General features: G+C 37.2%; 3 protein-coding genes across 4 annotated transcripts; 2 read left to right on the top strand and 1 right to left on the bottom strand.

Annotated features, from left to right (window-relative positions):
* Positions 1–1,190, top strand: LOC108826047 (uncharacterized). The gene has a single exon (XM_018599421.2). The coding sequence runs from the start codon at positions 102–104 to the stop codon at positions 1,035–1,037; it is 936 nt and encodes a 311-aa protein (XP_018454923.1). The 5' UTR covers positions 1–101; the 3' UTR covers positions 1,038–1,190.
* Positions 1,191–4,672: 3,482 nt separating this feature from the next.
* Positions 4,673–7,487, top strand: LOC108823454 (protein FIZZY-RELATED 1). The gene is made up of 9 exons (XM_018596666.2): positions 4,673–5,250; positions 5,644–5,766; positions 5,851–5,955; positions 6,038–6,280; positions 6,358–6,552; positions 6,629–6,730; positions 6,824–6,886; positions 6,981–7,049; positions 7,128–7,487. The coding sequence occupies exons 1-9, from the start codon at positions 4,747–4,749 to the stop codon at positions 7,179–7,181; spliced, it is 1,458 nt and encodes a 485-aa protein (XP_018452168.1). The 5' UTR covers positions 4,673–4,746; the 3' UTR covers positions 7,182–7,487.
* A 1,864-nt stretch (positions 7,488–9,351) lies between these two features.
* On the bottom strand, positions 9,352–19,125 carry LOC108823455 (cysteine-rich receptor-like protein kinase 45). Of its 2 annotated transcripts, XM_056994162.1 has the most exons (6): positions 19,092–19,125; positions 18,931–18,996; positions 10,717–10,739; positions 10,100–10,337; positions 9,864–10,005; positions 9,352–9,786 (listed from the first exon to the last, which is right to left on the bottom strand). In XM_056994162.1, exons 4-6 carry the CDS (start codon positions 10,303–10,305, stop codon positions 9,481–9,483), a joined length of 654 nt encoding a protein of 217 aa, XP_056850142.1. In that variant the 5' UTR covers positions 10,306–10,337; positions 10,717–10,739; positions 18,931–18,996; positions 19,092–19,125; the 3' UTR covers positions 9,352–9,480. The 2 variants fall into 2 exon arrangements, with proteins under 2 accessions (XP_056850142.1, XP_056850141.1); XM_056994161.1 differs by lacking the exons at positions 10,717–10,739; positions 18,931–18,996; positions 19,092–19,125 and adding an exon at positions 10,431–10,700.

Raw genomic sequence — 19,125 nt, 5'->3', positions numbered from 1 at the left:
ACACACAATCAATCTCTTCCTCTCTCTCTTCCTGACCATTTCTCTCTTCAAAACCCTTAAAAAACTTAAATTTTTCTCAGAATCTTTTGGATCCTGCTCACATGGGCTCCCTACCACTTATTTTCATCATCCTTTTCTTTCATTTACAGAAATCAAAAGCTCAGACGATTCAATCAGCACATCTCCTTGATCTAATGATCAGAGATTACACCATCAGAAACTTCAACATACATGTCAAGACAGGAACGATCCAGAAAATTCATCTTCCAGCAAATTTCTCATCCATTGATATCGACACGGCTAAGTTTAGATGCGGGAGTTTGACGAGACACGGTACAAGAATAGGAGAGTTTCACTTTGGTCCGGGCTTGAGTGTGCAACCATGTGTTGAGAGAGTGATTCTGGTGAGACAGAACTTGGGTTTTAACTGGTCTTCTTCTATTTACTCAACCGGTTATAACTTAACCGGTTTTAATTACCAGCTTGTGACTCCGGTTCTCGGTTTATTGGCTTACAATTCTAACCCGGACGGTGTGGCTGTGAACCCTTATGAAGTGAACTTAATAGGCACAGAGCAAAATCCTATTCTGATCGATTTCTTGAGCGTCAAGTCAAGTGGTGACCCTAGTAGCGCAAACTCCTCTCTTTTGTGTGCGTGCTTCACAAGTAACGGTAACATAACGTTTAAAGAGCAAGTTTCAGCCTATGTTTGCTTGGGAACAGCACAAGGGCATTACGCGCTAGTTGTTAGAGATAATGCCGGGGCTGGTGAGGTGATAATGCCGCCATCTTCTCCGACGGCAAATGACGGCAGAGGTGGGAAACTGAGCCGGTGGAAAGTGGCGGTGGGGAGTGTGATTGGGTCAGTGATTGGGGCGTTACTGTTAGGGTTATTGGTGGTGGCGATGTTAGTGAAAGGGAAGAGGAAAGCGATGAGAGAAGAGATTGAGCAGAGAGCTTATGAAGAAGAAGCACTTCAGGTTTCAATGGTGGGTCATGTTAGGGCTAATCCCAATAATAGGTACAGTAGCAAGTAACAGCATAACTTAGTAGTTAAATCCTCCTTAATGATCATTTTTTTCCATTTTTAGTGTTATTTGAGCTCTCATAAATGTTGTAGTAAGACTTGTAAGATCTATTTCTTTCTTTTTGAATGACATGTTAAATTTAAATGTAAGATCTGTCCCACTATCTAGGAGATATAATATATGGAATTAACTGTTCAGAAAATGAGGAATTGAACAAGGTATTATTACTTTAACCTGTTTTGGGTTATAAGTTCATTATGCCAATTCCAATGGGACACGGAAACACCAAATTTGATGTAGTTTTATCTCTAATGAAACACTAAAAATAACACTATCCCACTAAATTTGGTGTAGAGTGAATAGTGTTACACTAATCATCACACCAAATATTATATATATATATATATATATTTTTTTTTATTATGTTTCATTAAATAGTATAATTCAATTATTATTATTATTATTAATCCGTTCAAATTTGTAACTAAACATAAATATACTATATTATTTATATTTTTAAATTATTAACATAATTAAAATATTTTTATTTTATTTTCAAGTAATAAATCACTAAATTATTACTATCATTTTTATGTTATAAAAATAAAATATCATATAACTTTTATATTTTATATTTTGAAATAAGAAATCACTAAATGATTTTTATCATTTATTTTATTTTAAAATATCGATTATAATTTTTATTTAAGCTATATTAAATACTATTAAATTCACCAAAATTTAAAATAATTTTTATTTATTTTATAATATAGTTAAACATGTATTACTAACTAATACAAATTTTATTAAAATAAATATATTGTTTTGTTATGTGCTTTTCATAGTTAATGTTTTGTAATTTTTAATATATTATTTTATATAAAATAAATACATGTATGATATTATTATACCAAAAATGTAAATGCAAATAAATTTTGTAAACATATAATTACGAAATTTAATAAACATAATATCAAAATGTGATAAAACAATTGTTTATCAATTTCAAATAATAAAATATAAAAACTATTAAAACATAAAACATCAAATAATATATAATACTAATTTTGGTGTAATATTTGGTACCTGGTTGGAGATGACAAAAACATTTTTGATTAAGTGTATTGATGGAGACTACTCAGGTATGGGGGATCACTTTTTTAATGAGTATGGGTCTTAAATCGGGTTTAAATCGACCTTAATTGGATCTTAGTTGGTTAACTATCAACTTTAAGTGGTTTAACTTAAACAATGAACCGATAATAAACCAACTAATTCAATCATTGTGGGGAAATATGTCTCGAACTATATATTCGGGTGGAAATATGTAGAGAATTTTAATCTCGGGGACATATAGACAGATGCAGTAGTTTCAGAGAGTTTTAGCGCTATATGATACTTCTTATAGGGAAATAACTCGTCGACCCTAAAAATGTTAGTTGGTATTAAATACTTTAAAAAAAAAATTGATCTACATATCTCTGTTAAAAATAGATATTCAGTGTTTTCATATCCGATCCAGACTTGCGGTTCAGTTGGTAAACTTGGTAGAGAAATATGTCTCGAACTATATATTCGGGGGGAAATATGCAGAGAATTTAATCTCAGGGACATATAGACAGAGGCAATAGTTTCAGAGAGATTTAGCGCTATATGATACTTCTCGTGGGAAAATAACTCGTTGCCCCTAAAAATGTTAGTTGGTATTAAATACTTTTTAAAATAATTTTTGATCTACATATCTATGTTAAAAATAGATATTCATTGTTTTCATATTCGATCCAGACTTGCGGTTCAATCGCTAAATTTGGTGATCGGCATATAATCCGGTACAAATTTAATGAAAATTTTGATCATTAAAAAATCTGATAAAACACGATAAAATCTAAAAATCACCATTAACATGTGACCTAACTATAGTTGGCCTATTAAAAACTTGAAGAAAACTGATAATATTTCTAAAATTAAAAATTTATATATTTTTAAATTGTACGAAAATTAGAAAACTATTAGATTTGTAACTTTTATACTTTGATGAATTTGTTTACTATTTGAAAAATGAAGAAAATGATATTAGAAAATTAAAATTTATTCATATGATAATATTAATTTGTTTTGTTATTATATTGTTTGAGGAATAAGCTTAAAGAGTCGAAAATATTTAAAAATATAATTTGTTATAATTGCCTTAAAAGAAATTTGATATGAAAGATCAGTTAATACATAATTGACTAAGATATTTTTTAAAATTTAGCCTTTTAAAATCTTATCATATTTGAGCTATATTTAAAGATATATATTTAGTAATGTTTCAGGTTACGTAAATTGTATTAGATATAGTCTTTTTAAATACTCTATCTAAGATCAAGTTAGATCCATATATTGTGATTTTTTTAATAGTATTGATAATTTTATAAGAAACTTAAAGTTAAATCATCAAACAGATGTACTTTAAAGTTGAACTAGATTCTTGACCCGTCCTTGAAAGGGCGGGTATATTTTTGTTTTAGATTCGTTTTCAAAAATTTAATTTTTCTATTCATATTTTTGTAATTATATATGTGTTTTTAATCATATTTGTATATAATTAAAGGTGGTTATATGATATATTTGGATAATTATTTAGATAAACTTATAAAATAAGTTGGACATAACCTTTTATCAATTGATTATATGATAGAGGTTTGGAAAATATCAAATACAGTGTTGAATAGTTTTCTTATTTTGACTTACTATTCTAATTAGTCGTAGTGATAATTTAAAACATAACATAGCTAGACAGTATGTAAACACAAAAATATAATTTTAATTAATAAACTGAAAATCACAGTTACATTATCGATATGCTGCTCGATAGAATAATAATCTAAAAATTGCATGACTGTTAAAAACACAAAATCATATTAAAACAAAACAATAGTTAAACTAAAATGGTTGCTGCATCAAATTTTAGCAAAAAAAAAACTACAATGGTTGTAAACCACAATTATTGGGCTCAACTTGGCGGTTGCCGCCGCACCAAATCCATCCAAAATAACAGAGAACGGCCAAGATGAACGAACCCAACAAAATGGCGCCAATTATTATGAAACCAAACGTACCCACCATAATGTTTCTTCACAAAACCAAAAACTTATTCTTTCTAACTTTCTTTTCTAAGTTCCAGAGAGAACTAGCTTATATACATATATGGCTAACCTTATTAAAATAGAAAAAATCTGACGTGAAAAATCAAAAATGCTATTAAAAAAAAATCTTCTAAATCTCTTGAAAATCTATGGCTTTTTAAGAAATTTGACAAAAAATTGTAAATCATGCATATGTCATTAAGGATTATTAACAGGAAAAAAACAGGAAATTTTACATGAGTGAACATTTGATGGAATATTTTTAAGAGATTTGATCGTTATTTATCCTTTTTTTTATATATAAGGAATTCAAATTAAACCAGTCGTGGGCCTAGCAAAATAATCAAAGGCCTATAAACTACCAACAGAAAGTATTGAGGCCCAAGTCCATAAAAACAAAGCAATATACTACTCTACCAACTATACACCCTACAACACCTGATCACACCCTTGTTTTCGCACCAAATTTCCCCCTTGACCCTTTCTGTTGCCCTCAAGAATTTCCCGGGAAATTAAAAAAAAAAAAAACAAACAGAAAAAAAGATAATCGCAAATCAGAAACCCTGGAGGAAGAAAGAAGCAGCAAGAGAATGAGATCAAGCATGATGGAGGTTGACGAAGGAGATCCTCCAAAGAAGCCTTCTTCTTCTCAATCTCAGCTAAACCTCCCGCCGTCGATGAATCGCCCCACGGTCTCACTCGAGACCCAACGAATCAACCGTTTAATCGACTCAAACCGTTACCACTCTCCCTCCAAACCCATCTACTCCGACCGGTTTATCCCCAGCAGATCCGGTTCTAACTTCGACCTCTTCGGCCTCGAACCGCCGTCGCCTGACAAAGAAGACGGCCCCGGTTCTTACGCCGGTATGCTCCGGACCGTGATGTTCGGACCGGACACGCCGGAGAAGAGGGATGTGGTGACTGGGTTCTCTCCGTCGAGGAATATTTTCCGGTATAAGACGGAGACGCAGAGGCCGGTTAACTCTTTCTCGCCCTTTGGTGGTGGGTCTGGTGATGATGACGAGGCTTCTCCCGGTGTTAGCCGTAGTCCTTTGAAGCCTACGAGGAATATTGTTAAGTCGGCTTATAAGGTTTGCCCTTTAGGGTTACACTAGTGCGTTTTCTTGATTGGGTTTCTGAAATGTTATCTCTTTGAGTGTATTTTATGTGTGAAAGGTGAGATCTTTGTGAAGTCTCTGCTATTCTTGTAGACTAGTGAACTGATTTTGATGGAAAGTGTGTAACAATGATTGTAAATGTAGATTTGTCCTAATGTTGCATTTGTTAGGATTGATTCTGTTCGTGAAATTTCATCTCTTTGTGTGCATTTATGTGTCAAAGTTGTGAAATTTCTTTTGTTTAATCTCTGCTATTGTTGTAGTTGTAGGAACCCTTTTTGAAGAATGTACTCTTTCTTCAGTGATTACAAATGTAGATTTGTCCTGATATTGTACTTGTCCTGTGGATGTTGATGTTGTTGTTAGGTACTGGATGCGCCAGCTCTGCAAGATGATTTTTACTTGAATCTAGTGGATTGGTCGGCACAAAATGTTCTAGCTGTGGGATTAGCCAACTGCGTTTATTTGTGGAATGCTTGTACTAGCAAGGTCAGCTTTTCTTTTTCTTCTTCCAGGCTCATTTCTTGTCTTGAAGAGTGTTTTAGAGTTGAAATGTCTTTCTGCTATTTGCAGGTAACTAAGTTATGCGATATCGGGATCGATGAGAGCGTTTGCTCAGTCAGTTGGGCACTACGTGGAACACATTTGGCGATTGGAACTAGTAGCGGAACTGTTGAGGTAAAGATACATTTGTCTCTTGGAGTCTATTTTTACTTGTGGAGAGAACTTACTCTTGTTGTTTTTTTTTTCTTTCCACTAGATTTGGGATGCGTTGCGCTGCAGGAGAATAAGAACAATGGAAGGTCATCGACTACGAGTTGGAGCCTTAGCATGGAGCTCATCTGTTCTGTCCTCCGGTAGCAGAGACAAGAGCATACTTCAGAGAGACATACGGTGTCAAGAAGATCATGTCAGTAAACTAAAAGGTCACAAATCCGAAGTCTGTGGACTCAAATGGTCTTATGACAACCGCGAGCTAGCCTCAGGCGGTAACGACAATAAGGTAAAACATATAATAATAATAATCTTCAGTCTTTGTGTCTCTAAAAAACATGGTTAATGATTATAGTGATCTCGCAGCTTCTTGTATGGAACCAACATTCAACACAACCGGTTTTGAGATACTGCGAGCACACAGCAGCGGTTAAGGCCATTGCGTGGTCACCGCATCTCCACGGACTTCTTGCCTCCGGTGGTGGCACTGCTGATAGATGTATCCGTTTTTGGAACACAACGACTAACACTTCTTTAAGTTGCGTTGACACCAGTAGTCAGGTAAACTTTGTTATGCTAAGCTTTGATTATTAAAACGAACAGTTGAGGGTAAATAGCTGAACCAAGAACGTTTCAGGTGTGTAATTTGGCTTGGTCTAAGAATGTGAATGAGCTTGTGAGCACGCATGGATACTCCCAAAACCAAATCGTCGTTTGGAAATACCCAACCATGTCTAAAGTAAAGAGTTACTGTCCTGTTTTTTTTTTTTTAGTTTCTTGCAGAACTTTTGTGATTTTAAAAGAACTGAAAATGTAAATTTTTGTCTAACAGTTAGCAACTCTGACGGGACACACGTTCCGTGTTCTGTATCTTGCTGTTTCACCAGATGGACAGGTTAGTCTTTTTTATCATTATTTTACATACTTTTCTTACGTAACTTGCTTACGTTTAACATACTCATCTTGTGTGATCTTATTTTTCTTGGCAGACGATCGTGACAGGAGCAGGAGATGAAACTTTAAGATTCTGGAATGTCTTCCCTTCCCCAAAATCTCAGGTAAAGGAACATTCTCTCTGTTTCTTAATTGCTTAATCACAATATGCTTAACACACCATTCTCTGTTTAAATTCTCAGAGCAGGGAGAGCAAAATAGGGGCCTTGTCTTTTGGTAGAACAACAATCCGGTGAAATCTTGAGATGATTATTTCAATCACCGAAGAAGAAAGGCAAACACATCCGTGTGTTAGTTGGTCGTCCTAACCAAACCTTACCATCGATTTTTGTATTATTTTATAATATAGATGCAGTATTAATATTAGTGGAGAGTGAACTGAAGTTTTTTTAATGTGGTCTGGGATTCTTTTAGATTTGTGTAGATTGCATTAATCTGTGTATATGATAATAATTTTTTAATTAGAAAGACGATTTCTTCTTGCCCAGGGTTGTTTAGCTTGTGAACTTTAAGATCTTGTACTTTTTCATCATTTTGCACTACGCCAAGGTATTGACCAGGTTTCCAGTATCAGAACCAGAACGACTTGGATTTATTACTAACAAAATCACCTCAGACATATTAGACATCTGGTTTACAAATAATAAACTAGGATTTGCTATGTGTATTGTGATTATATTATGAGTCGAGTCCCTTATGAAGACCATTTTAGTTGATTTAAATATTAAGTGGCAGATCTTATTGATGAGACTCCGAAATGGTGGGACATTAGATAAACTTAAAGACCACTTTTATTAAAGTTACATTGATCCGAATAAAACCATTTTTCTGGAAGAAGATGATTTCTTGGTCTGGAATCATAATAAAAGACGACAACTACACTGTCAAGTCAGGATATTGGTTAAGTCAGGATATTGGTTAGCATCTCAAGTCTCCAGAAAAGATCAGATTACAGATGCTTCTGCTCTCCGGTCTATCAATCCACTCAAAGTCTCAGTTTGGAATATTCAATCTCCTCATAAGATCAGAGTCTTTCTCTGGAAAGTCTTGAGTGGTGCTATTCCGGTGGTGGACTGTGGACAACAACATTAAAAGAGGTATGAAACTCTCGTTGTCAATCATGTGGTTTGCAATGAGAGATAATGAATCGTGTGATGTTCTGCTGTAACATTGCTAGACAAATTTTGGCAATGTCACATGCATGTACCATATCTGAGTTTTAGTTTCGCTGAATCGTTCAATTTATCAGAATATGGTTTATATGCTGCAAACCCAGAGAAATTCTCAGATTCCTTTTGTTGATAACGAGAGCCATACCCATACTGTGGATATTCTTTGGCTCATTTGTAAGAATACAAACTCCTTACACGTTGAAGGAAAAACGTTCAAAGCTAATTTCATCATTGAAAAAGGCTGTTGAGGATGCAAAACTATGGTTTGTTACTCAAAATATTCAAAGTGAAGTTGTAGCAGTTCGAGAAATTCGCTTTGCTTCCAAATCTTGGCAACGTCCTCCTCACTCTTGGTTTAAATGCAGTTATTGGAGTATCATGGGACAAGAATAAAAACGTTGTTAGTGGTTCTTGGGTCCTTAAGAAGGATTTTGGTACCGTCTTGCTCCGTAGTTGGATGTGTACTATAGAGCAAGACGTTGTTACCGTTTTGTTGCAAATGTGGAAGTGTGGAAATGGAGCAGAAGACTCTTCCCTTGTTGGTGCTGTCATTAGGACTCCTGCTTGGCCCTTCTTCAAATACTATTCCAAAATCATCCTTATATTTTTTGTCTAAGCGTCCTAACTGGAGACTTGAGCATGCTCTTAGATCTTCTAACTTAGGAGTTCATCTCATTGCTAGAAGTATGACTAGAAAGGATCGATGGCAATCATATATCGCTTCAAGCTTCCCATCTTGGCCTAAAGATCTCTTTGTCCGTGAAGGTGGTTAAACCACTTGTATTTTTTGGACAGGTTTCATGTATGATTTCTTTTGATTCTTGTCTCGTTTAGTATCTTTGAACCCTTGTGGATGTCCATGTTAATATATATTCATCAAATGAAAAAGAAGAAGCTAATTTTCACTGGAGTTTAATGACCGTGGGGTCTTTAACTCTCCACCATTATGAGAATGTTGTTTTTGATTAGATAAATGAGTGAGTTCTAGTTGACAAAACTTGAGAATAATATAAAATCACTTGAAAAAAGTGTGTCACAGACAGAAGGATGAAGAACGAGATAAGTGTCTGCAAGTGTAACTACAATGTTAGAAAGTGTTTGCGAGTGTAATAATTCTTTCTTAAAAATTTGGTTATGTGATAAATTTAAAATATTTAAATTTAGTCAACTGGTATTCTGCTGCACTCAGATGTTTTACAAATGAACAAACCGATAAAATAGTATCCAAATGTAGTATCCATGCAAAAACTGATTTTATAAATGTATAGAATGTAGATATATAATCAAATACATAGATCTTGATTCGAGCAGTAAACAGGGCATTCAAGCAGAGCTAAATTTATTCCATGACATTTAAGTCTCCCTAACGCGGAGACACAGGTGACATAGGAGAGCCATATCCAGGAGATGGCGCCGCCGATAACCAATTTGTTTCTTCCTCTTCTAGAGACTGATTACCAATTCTTGGTTCAGGTAAAGGAGTAGATAAACAACTAAACCAATGAAGAACTTCATCTATACTCGGCCTCGTCTCTGGATTGACATCGACACAGAGCAGAGCAATGTGAATGTATCTCAATATTTCGCTTATCGAGTCTTCTTTTTCTTCTTTTCTCGTGACTTCATCGATCACATTTATGGCTTCTCCTCTGGTCCAGCATCTCAAAACCTATAAGAGAAAACAAATATGTTTAAGGGAGCATTTAACACCCATATATGGACATGTTTGCTTTGTTATAAACTCACATATTGGATTAGGGTTTCTTCCTCCCAACCGTAATTGTTGATTCTTCTGGTTATGATCGTCAAGATTGTAACTCCAAAGGCATAAACATCAGATTTGGCGGAAAAATGAAATGTTTGGTAGAAATGTGGATCTACGTACCCACTGTCAACGATCTCAAATGAATTTTTGTATCAGTCTCTCAACTATCTTCAGAACATTTTTCCTTTAAATATGTGAAGTATTAAATATCACTTACACGGTACCGAAAATTATAGTTGATTCTGCTTCGCTTTCGCCATCTTGAATAAGCCTCGCCAGTTCAAACCCCATGATTTTCGGTTGAAAATGTTCGTCCAAAAGAATGTTGCTAGGTTTAATGTCGAGGTGAACAACGTGCAATCCGGATTCTTCGTGAAGGTAATGTAACCCTCGAGCTATGCCCATGACAATATTTCGATACATATCCCAACTTAGCTGAGAAGCTCTACATGGATCTGAAACAATTAAAAAACGAGCAATGATCCTCAGATACTTGAAACTATACAAGATTGGGGTAGAAGATTGAAAATATATTTCTGTTGACTAACCGAATATAAAATGATCAAGGCTCGAATTAGGCATGAACTCATAAACAAGAAAATGTTTGTCTTGTTCAGAGCAGAAACCAAGAAGATGGATCAGATTCGTGTGCCTAAGCTTTGGCAAAAGATTGATTTCATCAAGAAATTCTCTGTTATTTCTAGGTATCTTGACAGCTATTTCTTGTCCGGTTTGAAGCTTACCCTGAAATCTTTTTAAAAACTACACTTTTTTCTTACAATTACACATGTTTTTATTATGCTTACATAATCTATAAAAGATTAAGGACACAACCTTGTAAACAGAGCCACAACGGCATCAAACTCTTAATAAACTCTTTATTAATCTCTCACACAAACTCTTAACACAATGCTTTAGAAAATAACTCAAAACTAAAGCTCTCAAACTCTCTTAGGATATGCTACACATTAGCATCCTATTTATACTCCTCACACTTATCCTAAACTCATTAGGAATATATTCTCCTATTCCTAAGCTCATTAGGAATATGATAGCTTGTACTCAAAGCTATCTCAAGTTTGAATCAACATTCTCCCCCTCAAACTTGAAACTCTCTTTTGACACATCTTGAACTCCAATCAGCTCTCTCATCTCCTTGAATTTAATCCTTCCTAAAGCCTTTGTAAGTATATCCGCCTTCTGTCTCGTACCTGCAACATGTTCCACGCACACCAAACCTTTCTCGACACACTCTCTAATAAAATGAAACCTTGTGTGAATGTGTTTGCTACGCCCATGAAACACCGGGTTTTTAGACAACGCTATTGCAGACTTGTTGTCGATTCTGATCACCACTTTCTCATCAATTCTGTTGAGTATCTCACCGAGCAGGTCACGGAGCCAGATTGCTTGTTTCGCAGTCTCAGTTGCTGCCATAAACTCAGCTTCACATGATGACAAAGCAACTATCTCTTGTTTCTGCGAACACCACGTGATAGGATTACCACCAAGATAAAAGATGTGCCCTGTTGTGCTCTTACCATCATCCGGGTCAACATTATAGCTGCTATCGCTGTATCCAATGAGTCCTTCGTGTGGTCTTGAACCGAACTTTAGACCGTAAGATGTCGTTCCCTGCACATACCGCAACACCTGTTTCAACGCTGCTTTGTGAGACTCCTTTGGGTTATGCATGTAACGGCTCAAAATCCCCACACTACACGCAAGATCCGGTCGTGTGTGTATCAAGTAGCGTAGACATCCAATGTTTCTCCTATACTCCCTTTCATCAACACCACGTTCTTCTTCTGCCTTTTCTAGCTTTGTTCCTGCATCCATCGGAATCTGAGTTGAGTTACATCCCTTCATGCCCGCATCTTCAATGATTTTCTTCGCATATTTCTCTTGACTTAATATTATACTTCCACCTTGTTGTCTTACTTCAATTCCAAGATAGTAGCTAAGCCTTCCAAGATCAGTCATATCGAACTTGGTTCCCATGTTTTTCTTGAATTCCATGATCATCTCCACACTTGAACCTGTGACAAGCAAATCGTCAACGTATACAGCCACTACCAATATATGACCTCTTTCTCTCCTATGATACAGAGACGGTTCCTTGAGGCAACGCTCAAACTTTAGCTCATTGAGTACTGTATTTAGCTTCTCGTTCCATGCCCGTGGAGCTTGACGGAGACCGTACAATGCTTTGCTTAGTTTGTAAACTTTCGATTCTTTTCCCTTTATAACGAAACCCTCTGGTTGTGTGACGTAGACATCTTCTTTTAAATCTCCGTAGAGGAACGCGGTCTTGACATCAAGATGATGTAACTCCCAAGTGTATGAAGCCGCCATTCCTATAATAAGTCTCACGGTTTCTATTCTAGCAACCGGGGCAAATACTTCATCGAAATCTATTCCATGTCTCTGAATGTATCCTTTAGCAACGAGACGGGCTTTGTACTTGTTTATACTCCCGTCAGAATTTCTCTTAACCTTGAAAATCCATTTTAGACCTATGGCTTTGCAGTTACTTGGAAGATCCATCAAAGTCCAGGTTTTGTTCTTCACTATCGATTTGATTTCTTCCTCACATGCATCTCTCCAAACTTTAAACTCCTTTGCTTCAGCATAGTTCCACGGCTCCTCGTTCATGAGCATCATAAGGTGCTCACTTTCTATCTCACAAAGCTTCTCATACATCTCATCTTCTTCACATAAGAGTTCATAGTCGTCAAGATAGCTTGGTTTGTTGGTAACCCGAGAGGAACGTCTCAGTGCTATATGCTCTGTTTCTTGCTCTGTTTCTTCATCTTCGACCTCACGTTTTGATTCTCGTGGCTCTTCTCCTTCACTCTTAACTTCTGTATCTTCAAGGACTTTAGGACCTGGATGTATCACAACTTCACCAAAGTCTATCTCACGCGACCTATTGCGAATATTCTTTTCAAACTCCACCCACTTCCATCGTTGATCTTCATTGAAGATCACGTCTCTGCTCACTATAATTTTTCTACTTGAAGGTTCTAGTAGTCGATAGGCCTTTGTCCCCGGCTCTGTTCCGAGATGAACCAAGGCTCTTGATCTATCATCAAGTTTCCTCAAGTGGGGAGTAGTAACCTTTGCATAACCGACGCATCCAAACACTCTTATGTGCTCCACGTTTGGTTTTCTTCCCTTGTAGCTCTCGTATGGTGTCATATGGTTCAAAGTTCGCGTGGCTATCCTGTTTATAAGGTAGGTTGCGTGCCTCACTGCTTCTCCCCACAAAAAGTTTGGAACCTCCATGTGTTTTAAGATGCTCCGAGTCATCTCCAACAATGTCCTGTTTCTTCTCTCTACAATACCATTTTGCTGTGGAGAGTAAGGTGCGGTCAAATGTCGAGCAATTCCTGCACTATCACAATAACTCTTGAATTCTGTAGAAGTGAATTCTCCTCCTCTATCGGTTCTAAAGGTCCTAATTCTTCCTCTCGTCTCCTGTTCTACTAGTGTTCGAAACCGTTTAAACTTTTCAAACGCTTCGCTCTTCTCCCTCATTAGGATAGTCCACATGTATCTAGAGTAGTCATCTATGATCACAAATACGTATTTGTTTCCTCCAGCCGTAGATGGTGTAATTGGACCACATAAGTCTCCGTGGACAAGTTCTAGAACTCGTGATGCTCGATATGAACTCTCTTGAGGAAACGATTTTCGAATTTGTTTCCCTCTCAGACACGCAGCACACGTTTCCTTTTCAACTCCAAAGCTCGGCATACCTGTCACCATCTTCTTATCAACCATCAGCTTCAGATTTGTGAGGCCTAAGTGACCAAGGCGCGAGTGCCACTTAGAAGACTCGTTATGTCGGACTATTTGTAGACACTTCGTATTCTCTACCTCCATAGCTACTTTGTATAGCCGGTTTGGGGATCTCTTTGCTCTCATCAAAAGCCTGTTATCTCGATCATACAAGAGTAAGCAATCTTCCTTCATTCTCACCTCACATCCGGACTCAGTTGCCTGACCAAGGCTGATAATATTACTACGCAAATCAGGAATGTAGTACACATTGGTGAGTGTTTTCTTTCTTCCTTCCTTGGTTACAAAGACTATTGAACCTTTCCCGGTAATGTCAATCCTAGAATCATCACCAAACCTTACTTTGCCGGTTATCCTCCTATCAATGTCTGAGAAAAACTCAAGATTACCCGTCATATGGTTACTAGCCCCATTATCAAGATACCACATATTGTCTTTTGTCTTAGTACTGTCGAGTTGTCTTGGTATCACCTTCCCCTCGTTTAAGTACACTATTTCGTTTACCATCAATTCTTCTGCCTCGCGTGTAGTATCTGCTTCACTTTCTTGTGTTTCTTGAAGTTTAAGTAGCCTATCTGGACAATTTTGGGCAAAGTGTCCCGTTTTGTCACAACGGAAACATACTACTCTTGATGCATCTCTCTCTTGACGGTAGTAACCTCCACCGTTCTGTTGATAACCCGTGCGACCACGTCCTCTTCCTCGGTATCCATACCGTCCGCTTCTGCCTCTTCCTCTAGACGGGTCATATCCGCCTTGGTAGGGTTGTGTTTGACCTTGTGAATCAGAATTAGCGTACATGAGCTTGTTCTGACTTTGATCCTCCGGTTTCTCTTCATCTTCTTCTGCAATCCTCTCCTCGTATGCTTTCAACCTTCCCACTATGTCCTCGAAGCTTGTCGTGTCAAGATCAAGATTCTGTTCCAAGGCAGCAGTCATATGTATATACTTCTTCCTAGGCAAGCTATATAGAAGCTTCTCCACCATCTTTGACTCTTCAATAATCTCTCCCAAAGATGCACACTTTGCAGTCAACTCTGTTATACGACTAACAAAGCTATCGATAGTTTCGCTTTCTTTCATCTTGACCCGGTTCAAATCTGCTTTTAACGTCATCAGACGTGCCTTCCTTACACGTTCTGCTCCCATGTATCTCATCTTGATTGCCTCCCAAATCTCTTTAGCGGTTTTGAGCTTACCAACTTGGAGTGTCATCGCCTCAGGTATTGATTGGAAAAGAAGTGCTCTTGCCATAACATTCTCAATCTCTCTTATTAATCTCTTGAGGAAAATAACTCAAAACCTCAAACACTCTCAATCTCACAATTCATAATCTCTCACACAATCTCTCAACTCATAAATTATGCAACATCATATGCATCTCCTTATATATAACTCACAATTTCCTAAACTCATTAGGAATTACACAAATAGATAATTTCCTATTCCATAACTCGGTAGGAAATAAATAGCTTGTTCTCCAAGCTACTTCAAGCTTAGCCCAACATTCTCCCTCTTAAGCTTGAACTCATCTTCACACACTTCATGTACTCCAATCAGTCTTCTCATCTCCCTGAACATCAAGTGCTTCCCAAGTGTTTTTGACAAGATGTTGACTATCTGTTCATTCTCAAATATACGCTGTACCTCGATCCAATCATACTCTCGTATGAGGTGATATAAGACCTGTTTCACGGCTTCAGTCCCTACCACATTGTCAGCTTCACAAGAACACAACACCACTGGTTTTTTCTTTTGTAAAAACAACGTTCTTCTCTTTCTCTTAAGCTTGCCATGTTCTTCATCATCCAAATGCATATTGCTCACCACATCTCTGAACTTCCCACGAATCCTTGGAGCCTTCGAAACCTCTTCAATATCAAACTTTCCCTCAGCTTTAGATCCATTCAACAAAACAGAGTCCATAATTTGGGAAAGACTCGTCGTTCTCTGATCTATAACCGAACATATACCGACCAATGTAGCACAAGACTTCTTTAACACAATATTTTCAACCTCACCTTCTTCACAGCATGGAGCTAAAGACAGCTTCTTCTGTCTCAGAGATCCCTGAAACTCATACGAAGTTTCAACCTTTTGAATGCTTTCTTCAAGCTTTCTCTTAGCCACAAAGAAAAGTTCTCTATGTATTTCTACCATCAAATATTTCACTCCTTTAACCAAGTCCACTGTAAGAACGTCCATCTTTACTCCAGTGTCATGCCTTACTATTCTCACCTGATTCTTTTCCAACTTGCTTGGACCATTCCCGATTTTCAAAAGAACACCTTTCATCTCCCAATCTGCATACTTCCATCTGCAAGTATAGTTGTCTCGTTCATCTACTATAGCACGGACTCCAGCCTCTTGTACACCACACTCATTTGGCGCTATAAAATCCTCAACGTTTGTGGTGTAATCTGCACCAGAAATCTTCTCCTTCCCGCTCTTCACTCCTTTGATAACAGGAACCGCAAGAATCTTTTCATAGACACAAGAGTAAGAGCTCAAAAACTCAAGAACCTCATCATAAAATTCTTCCTTGGTGGCAAAGGTACTGTGACCATCCAGCCAATCGAACTCATGACATCTTATCAATGGGTTACGGTCGCTAACTTCCCATCTAATAATTTTAACCCACGAGCTAACCTTCATCGGGAGATTACGGTGCGTCTTAATCTTGTGTCTGAAGTAAGGATAGATGATGGTCTCACTAGTTGAACGTAGGGTGAATGGAGTTAGAAGATCATGTTCACCAGGATCAGGCTTAAACCCTTCATTGTGGCCCTTATCCTTCTCAAGACAATCATCTTTTATTAACAAAAATAATTTCTTAATCTCCACGTCACCCAACTCCTCAAGGGCTGCATCTATGTAAGCTCTTAGAATGTTCCAGACCTTTGTTGCTGATGGCTCTAGAATGTAACGTTCTATTGTGTCAGATAAGGTTACTAGTTCACAGAATCTGCAAGCCTGAGTATACCAATTTGCGAAGTCTTTATCTTTTTTTTCAGAGATCACAAGATGGGTTTCTTTCTTCATCTCTTTAAGCAAGTAATCTCTCAAGAGCTTGTCGTCTTCACCAAGCTCAGACTCTTTACTGAAATACTCATCAGCATTCTCCTTAAGCTCATCATATTCTTTCACTTTCAAGAGATCTTCATCATCACTTCTTTTTTGGCTCAAAATCTCTGCCAACTGATCATACCATTTAGTGTGGCAGACGACATGGTCCCTTATTCCAAGTTGGTAACTTATCGACATCCAAAGGATGTTATCTAGGAGCATTCCATGTTTTGAGTTCTTCTCTTTGAACCCTTTCATTCTTAGGTATTTGTTAACAAGATCAAATGGGATTTGGTACTCCTCCATCGTCCAAAGGCCTTTCTTCTTAGACGTCAATCCTATCCTCCTCCAAGCGTCTTTCACATGGTTCATGTGTTTCTCTTGATACTCAGCAGCTGTTATTTCTTTCAAACAGTTTCTGGTTTGTTTGTGTGACTTGCAGTTCATAACTAAGTCTCCTAAAGCATGGTTATCAATGTATTCCAATACAGATTTCTTTATCAACTCGTCTTCTTGCTCAGTAAAACTCTTACCCGTTCCCAGGTCAACTTTTTCTCCTTCTTCTTCATCACTTTCTTCAGACTCAGCAGGAAGAACTTCAACTTGACTACAAAAGTTAACCTTTTTAGTGCTTTTTCGTGATGAGGTGGTCACAACTTCATCACTCTTACTATCCTTTTGCTTCTTCTTCTTCTTCCTTTTTTCACTTTTCTTCTTTGCAATATCCAGAGAGTTCAAGTCGTTTCCTTTAGCCTCTAAATTCTCAGTTACTTTCTTCTCTGCATCCTCACTAGAGCTCTTGTTGTCTTCTTCAACCTCTGGATCTTCAGTTTGCTTATACCGTACAAAAGTTTTAGCTTTCACGTTCAAACCAAGCTTGTGGAACATAAACATCTCTTCATCAGTTATGCTCTCAGAGTCTTCTCTCTGCCCTGCTGGCTGTAAACACGTTTCCACCTTAGCCAAACCAAGTTGAACTTTCAGTAGCTTTTTCTCAGAAAAAACAGGTATCCTTTCCAGCTTCCTGACAAGATTCTCATGCCTCAGATTCTTAACCTCGTGTTTCACTTCTTCTTCATGATGACCATCATCCAGATTCTTTCCCCACTTACCAGTCGTGTCAAGTGTTTCACCAAGGATACCAGCAGAAACGAGTTCATAAATAAGTTCAGTACTCGGGACAAACAGGGCTGATGATCCTTCTCTAAAACTTCTTACAAATTTTTCTTCCTCCACCAATGCCTCAGCTACTTCTCGTGACAAAAATTTATTTCCTCGGTAGAGAACCAAGTAGTCTCTGTTCCTAGAGAGCAGTATCCCTCCTGTCAGTTTCTTGAATTCTTCAGCCATTCTCTCAAGCGCAGTTAACTGTACACTGTGTTTAATCGCCATCTTTGCAAACATACGTCTTTTCTTCTTATGTTTGTGTGTTGTATTTCCCTCATCACAAACACGCTTTATCTTATCTCTCTTAGCACCATCATTATTATCACAGTTGACGAGTGCTTTCTCATGGCTTCGATTAACTTTGGAGGTTTCAATGACTATCTCATCACCACCAGATACCCTCTTATGCTTCTTTTTCTTCTTGCGTTTCTTTCCACCATTATTATCAGTTTCAGAATCACGTCTGTTAACACTTGCTTTCTTTTTCTTCTTCTTCTTCTTCTTTATTAACTTGCGATGTGGGAGGATTCTTTGAAACGCAACCTGACTTCTCGTCATCATCTCTTTATCCCTGTAAGGCTTGGGTGAGTCTAACTTGAATACGTTCACCGTCATAACCATTACAATTCGCCGTGATATTTTTCTCAAGTTCAAATTTAGGTTTTGAACAAGAAACTTTATTAGAGATCCAGTATCGAATCTGTAGCTCTGATACCAAATATAGAATCACAATATATGAATCACAATCAAACTTAATAAGAATAACTCTCTTATTAATCTCTTGAGGAAAATAACTCAAAACCTCAAACACTCTCAATCTCACAATTCATAATCTCTCACACAATCTCTCAACTCATAAATTATGCAACATCATATGCATCTCCTTATATATAACTCACAATTTCCTAAACTCATTAGGAATTACACAAATAGATAATTTCCTATTCCATAACTCGGTAGGAAATAAATAGCTTGTTCTCCAAGCTACTTCAAGCTTAGCCCAACAACGGCCACGACCAATCAGGTCCGAGAACGCATTAGTTGCAGCTCTAATGGTGTCAATGTCATATTCCAAAACTGAAGAATTTAGCAGAGATAATGTAAGAGTAAATTTTATGGGGTTTTTGAGTCAGATGTGGGGAAGATAAATTGAGAAGAAACCGAAGACTTACTGCTTATGGAATCTGCATACTTCTTCTTTCTTCT

Source organism: Raphanus sativus, chromosome 9 (genome assembly GCF_000801105.2).
Source record: "Raphanus sativus cultivar WK10039 chromosome 9, ASM80110v3, whole genome shotgun sequence".
NCBI classification, from domain to species: Eukaryota; Viridiplantae; Streptophyta; class Magnoliopsida; order Brassicales; family Brassicaceae; genus Raphanus; species Raphanus sativus.
Note: the sequence above shows the minus strand (reverse complement) of the source record. Positions and strands in the feature narration are given on the sequence as shown.

Coding starts and splice junctions, on each gene's coding strand:
- LOC108826047 (XM_018599421.2), top strand. CDS start 102: ATGGGCTCCCTACCACTTATTTTCATCATCCTTTTCTTTCATTTACAG.
- LOC108823454 (XM_018596666.2), top strand. CDS start 4,747: ATGAGATCAAGCATGATGGAGGTTGACGAAGGAGATCCTCCAAAGAAG. Junction 6,281..6,357: donor CAGGCGGTAACGACAATAAG/GTAAAACATATA, acceptor GTGATCTCGCAG/CTTCTTGTATGGAACCAACA. Junction 6,553..6,628: donor GCGTTGACACCAGTAGTCAG/GTAAACTTTGTT, acceptor AGAACGTTTCAG/GTGTGTAATTTGGCTTGGTC.
- LOC108823455 (XM_056994161.1), bottom strand. CDS start 10,464: ATGCCTAATTCGAGCCTTGATCATTTTATATTCG. Junction 10,338..10,430: donor CCTTGATCATTTTATATTCG/GTTAGTCAACAG, acceptor TAATTGTTTCAG/ATCCATGTAGAGCTTCTCAG. Junction 9,787..9,863: donor AAGAAACCCTAATCCAATAT/GTGAGTTTATAA, acceptor TTTCTCTTATAG/GTTTTGAGATGCTGGACCAG.